Source organism: Aptenodytes forsteri, unplaced genomic scaffold (genome assembly GCF_000699145.1).
Source record: "Aptenodytes forsteri isolate BGI_AS27 unplaced genomic scaffold, ASM69914v1 Scaffold19, whole genome shotgun sequence".
NCBI classification, from domain to species: Eukaryota; Metazoa; Chordata; class Aves; order Sphenisciformes; family Spheniscidae; genus Aptenodytes; species Aptenodytes forsteri.
Window position 1 is genome coordinate 948871 of NW_008795327.1, and position 7008 is coordinate 955878.

A 7008-nucleotide genomic window follows, 5' to 3' on the forward strand; every position below is an offset into this window, starting at 1 on the left:
GTATCCTTGAATAGTCTTCTCTGTATGAGAGCCTAGTGCCAATAAGGAGTTCAGAAGGACGCAGGTGCAGTGGGTGTATGCTGTCACCTAAAGGAGATTGCAGCATGACTGCAAACCGAATGTTTTAATCAGCCCACTCTTCTGTTCAGGTTTAGTCTTTTTTTTTTTTTCTTTTTTCCCTTTCATGGTGATACAGTCTGAGCACTGTTTTGTCTTGGAGGCTATGAAGTGTCTCGCTTGAGGAAGATAAAGTTGTATGGGTTGCCTGCACACTTTTAGCTCTTGGCTGTTTCAGACTAGTTTGCATTACAGAGTGTGTATTGACCTTGAAAAGCAACAGAGAGGAAATTGATCCTTTGAAGTCCCAACTCCAAGTCGAATGATGGAGTTTGTTCCTTGTTATCTTTCGGCTGCACCCTTGCAGAAGGGAACCGTTCCACCAAATTATTGTGACTTTTCCCGGTCTTCACTGTTTTCCAACTAATGAATGCTGCAAATACAGGAAGCTGAGATGTCTGGTCTCTGATCACCAATTATATTGTAAGTGCCTCTGAGTTTTAGAATGTTCTTGTCAAGATGGAATGCCACACTTAGGATAATGCCTTTAGATGAGGTGGTTGTTGGCTTTTAGCCAGCTTCTCTGAGAACAACAGCCTGTCTTTAATTTACAGACTTGATTGCTGTCAATCTCAGGTTACTTACTCCCTGCTTCGTGGTCAACTTAAGACAAGTGTTGACGGGAGTTGCATGTTTGATATCCCTCTTGCCCCCTTTTCTATAGCTCTGTGTCAGCTGTTTGAGTTAGTGGCTGACAATTCTGGTGAGGTCAGAATGGAGAACTGATAGTTCGCTTGAGGTTGCTGTTCTTAATACTTAAGAAGTTCTTTAATTTTGGGAATTAGTGGAATTCTTAGCTTTATAACTTTTTATAAATCACCCTTAGGTATCAGTGCCCTAGCCTGGACAGCTCTGGCTTGAACCTTGGGCAGAGAGGCCTTCTAATGTCTTTTTTTTGCCCTTTAGTACTGCCCAACTTTATTTAGATTTCCTTCCAAGGGCACAACATAAAATCTTCTGCTATTTGCCACTGAAATTGCCCTTTTTATGTTTTCCTCAGGAAAAAGGATTCTTTAGTTCTCTAGCAAAATCTGTCAGTATGCATTGGGGCTAGTTTAAAGAAGTAATCCGTCTTAACTGTCAAATCCCAGGAATACCACTGTGTCAGGACACAGGGCTCTAAATCATCAAAGCTGGCTGACAGTTTACTCCTTCTGAAGAACCCCATATTTCTTTGGATGGCAAATGGAGTGACCAAGGTGATGCACCTAATACTATGCACCTGCAGTATGCAAGGCAGCAAGTGTTTTCTCTCCACTGAGAGATACAAAGATACAAATGCTTCGATTCAAGTCTTCTACTTGGAGTTCCCTTTCCATCCTTAAGTTATCCTTAATTGTATATGCTGAAGAAAGATCTAGTATGAAACGTCCTCTGATTAGACCCTCAGACCTTCTATATCTCACTGAGCACTCTTTGCATGACTTGAACCTTCCCCCTTCATTAGGTGTAGTTTATAATCAGTTTCAGTTTTCTAACATTTATTTTCCAAATTGTTCCACAAGTTTGGGTCTCAGTTTCTTAAGTTATATGGGAGGGAGAAACCATGTGAGAGTTTCTCCTTTCCTAATGCCAAAACTTCTTTACGTTTTCCCCTTTTCAGAGGTATTGTGGCTCTCTACAAGCCACACCTTAGGTGAAACATGGATTTTTGGTACTTGGTCTATTTCAGGTAACTTTGAGGAGTTTAGTAATAGTTTCTTGAGAAGCTGACAGCTGCATTTATATGTTTTGATTGGTAAGGGCTCAAATGGACTGCTCTAGCAATTCTAATTCTCTTCCCTCTATGGCAAAGATTGCTTCACCCCAACGCACTTTTCAGTCTCCTTTAAGATTTATTTGAGTCTTCCCTCCACCTGTTACCTACCTCATTGTAACCTACTTCAGTTTCTCTGCAGGTATCTTCCCCAGGATCTAGAAACTGCCAGTTGGAGCTTTTTTTGTCTGTAGAAGCCACGAATCAACTACAAAGAAAAAGAAAATCTTTTTTCCAATGCTTGTTTTGGGGTTTAGTCAGGGAGTGGGTTTATTACTTATGGTACTTGTTTGCTATCTCTTACTTCTGTGTCCCAGGTATTTTGCTGGATATTTAAGAAAGTCTTATCCCATAACTCTTTCCCTACTCCCCCAAGAAAGAAAGAAAGAAAAAAAAAAAAAAACCCTAACATACATCTAGCTCTTTTTTCCTCATGCATTTAAACCTAACTTAGATGTAGGTGGAAACCTAAATGTCAGTTTAATCCAAGTATTACCATAACTATGTCATAAATTGAACCATCATAAGTAAAAAGACCCTGTCTTTTTAGGATCATTTTCAGACCTAGTATGATAGTGGTTGCAACTACAGCATCAAGTGACTTCAATTGTTTCTGATTTTTGTGTTCACCTTTGTTTTGTAGGATGGACATGTGGAAGTGGCACGCTTGCTTTTAGACAGTGGTGCTCAAGTGAATATGCCTGCAGATTCATTTGAATCTCCACTCACTCTGGCTGCTTGTGGTGGACATGTGGAGTTAGCAGCTCTTCTGATCGAAAGGGGAGCTAACCTGGAGGAAGTTAATGATGAAGGTTATACTCCTCTAATGGAAGCTGCCCGGGAAGGCCATGAAGAGATGGTAGCCTTGCTGCTGGCACAAGGTGAGATCACTGTCATTTCTTGAGTTTTCGTTATGAAGAATGCAGTGTTGACCGTTCGCTATTAGGTATTCTGTGCAAATTCCTCTGATGTAGTGTGTGGCTGTCACTGCTCATTGCTGTAACTACAGAGCAAAGCCAAAACACCCAAACTGTGGAGGTGATGAGCATTCATCTTCCTACCCTGTGTCTGGGCAGTTAAAATAACAGCTATTTTGTTTCCTAGGGGCAAATATAAATGCACAGACAGAAGAAACGCAGGAAACAGCTCTTACTCTGGCATGTTGTGGAGGGTTTTCTGAAGTAGCTGACTTCCTTATTAAGGCAGGAGCTGATATAGAACTTGGTTGCTCAACACCTTTGATGGAAGCTGCTCAAGAGGGTCATCTTGAATTGGTGAAATACTTGCTGGCAGCAGGTATGTGTACAGTGTAAATGATCTAGCCCACAGGTATTACAGACTATGTTCTATATGATTTAGATGATACCTGGGCTGGATGGTGGCAGTGTTGTAACAAGAAACTATCTTCTCAGATACCTTAGCAAGAAGAAAAAAGTGTATGTTACACCTTAATATTGTTTGTTACTGTTAACAGAGGAAAGTGCCTCATGGAGCGCTGGATTCTGTTGCATATCTAAAAACCATCAGTTCGTTACAACATTGTTTCCAGCTAACTGTATTTAGGAGAAACTGTTAATAAAACAGATAATAAATAAATAACTATAAATAATAAAACAGATAATGCTTGTTTTTGTATGCTATTCCTGCTTTGACTGAGCCTGATTATCTGCAGCCAATCTCCCTGAATAACCAGTACTTTAGGAATTGTGCCCTGGGAAATAGTGTGCAAGACAGATTCTGGAATGTGCTGAATTTCTGTGATGAATGAGTTTTACTACTACATTATACAGTAGCAAAAATTAAATCTTGCTGGAGTTGGGGGGAAATGACACTTCAATGTTCATCTGTCAGTTTAAAGTTGGTAGACACTAAAGTGTAGTAATACTGCTTAAAATAATAAATAAAAAGGAGCTGCATTTTGGAAATCTTCCTTGTTACGGGAGGTGATTTATTTGTATGTTCTTTTCTAAGAATAAGCATAAAATTGTCGGGACTTGTAATTCTAGAAAGTAATGCTCCCTGCTCATCGAGGGACAGTAACAACTGTGTCTCTTTGTGCAGTGACACCAGCATGTGACACCCGTCACCAGCTCACTTGGAACGCTGCTTGCACTTCACTTCTGATAATGTAGAAAGTTAACTGGGGAGCCTTGTTTTGGCATCAGGGAGTCTCTAAATATATCTCACACCTTGAAAATAAGAAAATAGCTAATCACATTGGAATTTTTTTTTTTGAAGAATAATGCATTATATAGCAAGAATCATGCATAGTTTTCATGTAGCTGGCATATATGAAGGTAGTCAAATTATTTCAACAAAATGTTTTTAAAGCACATGATTTTAAAAAGCAGGGAAGAAATGAAATTTGTAGAAGTGTGTGGTCTTTTAGTATTAATACTAATTCAATGACATGCATTTTGTCTGGTTTTCCTTGGCATGCAGCTCCCTGTTAAAGGGATAGTCTAGACAACTGTCTGGATTCACTTTTATTTGTTGTAACAACTGAAATCTTCATTGCTGTAGAGGGAATTTAGGAATAAGTGAACATATAGGTTTAAGTGCTTAGGTTGCCAGTCATGCCTTTTCCGTGCCTTGGCTTATCCCCTCTCCTCAGAGTATTTTTACCACGAGAGCAATTTTTACCATGAGAGCAATGCCCTTGGGCTGTGAAAGCTGTTGCTCAGTAGGATATAGCTGTTGTCACAGATAAAGTGCCTTGGTTTTTGTGTTTATCTGATATGAAATACTTGATAAGGAGATGTCCAATAAGAAAAAACTAATGTTGTGTTTCTAGGAGCTAATGTTCATGCCACCACAGCGACAGGAGATACAGCTTTGACCTATGCCTGTGAAAATGGACATACTGATGTTGCAGATGTGTTGCTTCAAGCTGGTGCTGATTTGGTAAGACTTCTGCTGCATCTTATGGGGAAAGTACTTTGGTTTCAAACTGTATGCTAAAGCTTATATGCTTATAGAGCAGGAAGATGATTTTAGCAATTGAGATTCATATATGGGTGTGAAAAGAGGCAAGAAAGAAACTTTTTAAAAAGACTATTCTGTTTGGTCTAAAAAAAAAATTCTTATTGGGTAATCTTTCATCCATTAAGTGAAAAGTTTTAGCTATAGCTTACACTTGTTACAGTTGATTATCTTAACTTCAATATAATCTGTAAGTTTAGTTGTTTAGCGGGATATATTTCTGCGTTGCCTTTATTCATTATGCTACTTTATTATTCCCAAACTCTTGTGGATTAGAGTTTACCTGCTCCACTGCTCCGAATTTAAAATGCTTTAGTATTAGGAGCTATTACTTCTCTATTTTAGTGTTAGTTTCTGAACACTGGCAGTCTCTTAACTTTTTAAAACTACAACACAAAAAACCCCAAACTAAGCAATGCCTTTTAAATGACCAGCATAATATGATCTCTTTTCTTTGTTCCAGAACTCTTTTCTTTCTTGTAAGTCTTGGTTTTAGCATATTGCTTTCACAGTGTTTATTTTCTGTAATGCATTTAATCATAATTAAGTTGTTTACATAATTGTCTTGACTTCTTTCATATTATGTAGTGGGAGACCTAAAACTGCCTCTTCATCAGCTACAGGGATTTAATGTTTGTTTGGCTTTTAAGCAGTAAAAAGCAATTGATGTGTTAGTCCAGTTTAGGAGCCTTATGTCTAATAAGGCATAAGCAGGGAAGTTTGTTCTTCTGGTTGCCTTTTTGTTTTTTCTCCCACTATTCTCCTTTCTTTTTCCACACTCCCTGCTTGTGTGGTTTTTTTTTTTTTTTTTTTTTTTTTTTTTTTTTTTTTTTTTTTTTTTTTTTTTTTTTTTTTTTTTTTTTTTTTTTTTTTTTTTTTTTTTTTTTTTTTTTTTTTTTTTTTTTTTTTTTTTTTTTTTTTTTTTTTTTTTTTTTTTTTTTTTTTTTTTTTTTTTTTTTTTTTTTTTTTTTTTTTTTTTTTTTTTTTTTTTTTTTTTTTTTTTTTTTTTTTTTTTTTTTTTTTTTTTTTTTTTTTTTTTTTTTTTTTTTTTTTTTTTTTTTTTTTTTTTTTTTTTTTTTTTTTTTTTTTTTTTTTTTTTTTTTTTTTTTTTTTTTTTTTTTTTTTTTTTTTTTTTTTTTTTTTTTTTTTTTTTTTTTTTTTTTTTTTTTTTTTTTTTTTTTTTTTTTTTTTTTTTTTTTTTTTTTTTTTTTTTTTTTTTTTTTTTTTTTTTTTTTTTTTTTTTTTTTTTTTTTTTTTTTTTTTTTTTTTTTTTTTTTTTTTTTTTTTTTTTTTTTTTTTTTTTTTTTTTTTTTTTTTTTTTTTTTTTTTTTTTTTTTTTTTTTTTTTTTTTTTTTTTTTTTTTTTTTTTTTTTTTTTTTTTTTTTTTTTTTTTTTTTTTTTTTTTTTTTTTTTTTTTTTTTTTTTTTTTTTTTTTTTTTTTTTTTTTTTTTTTTTTTTTTTTTTTTTTTTTTTTTTTTTTTTTTTTTTTTTTTTTTTTTTTTTTTTTTTTTTTTTTTTTTTTTTTTTTTTTTTTTTTTTTTTTTTTTTTTTTTTTTTTTTTTTTTTTTTTTTTTTTTTTTTTTTTTTTTTTTTTTTTTTTTTTTTTTTTTTTGGTTTCTGAAGGGGGTTGGGGTTTTGGTTGGATATTTTATAGGGTTTTTGTTCCTTTTAAATAATAAAATGCCAGAAAAGTTTATCATTGAACCTGATAAATCAACATCCTAATGAAGTTACTTAAATTTCAGTCTTAAATGAAGTATTTTATTTTTTTAGGTTTATATTTACAAATATAAATAAAGTAATGCTCTAATTGTGAATTAATAATACTCCCACTCTTCTTTGTGAATATACTTTTTTTTCAGGCCTTATTAATTCTTCTGCAGTAAAGTTCTGCTTCATATGTTCCTACCAGGGAGGAAGGTCATGTTAATGGGGGTGTGTTTGTGGTTTTTTTGGCACACCTGCTGATTTTGCTCAATTCAGTGTTGGGTACTGAGCATCAGCCACTTCAGTAGAGGCAGGATAGATTTTTGGGGTTTTATTGGGTATTTAAAAACAATATTGAAGTACTTTGTTATAAAAAGCTATAATCCATTGTTGTGGTTTAACCCCAGCCAGCAACTAAGCCCCACACAGCCGCTCGCTCACTCCCC

At 33.9% G+C, this 7008-nt stretch overlaps 1 protein-coding gene across 1 annotated transcript in view; it reads left to right on the top strand.

The window, feature by feature from the left end:
• The window catches only part of ANKHD1 (ankyrin repeat and KH domain containing 1), a 110889-nt gene that overhangs the window by 37279 nt on the left and 66602 nt on the right, over positions 1 to 7008 (top strand). Inside the window, exons 8-10 of the mRNA XM_019472282.1 lie at positions 2517 to 2754; positions 2978 to 3169; positions 4668 to 4777. Coding sequence (XP_019327827.1) covers positions 2517 to 2754; positions 2978 to 3169; positions 4668 to 4777 — 540 coding nt within the window. The remainder of the gene's footprint in view (positions 1 to 2516; positions 2755 to 2977; positions 3170 to 4667; positions 4778 to 7008) is intronic.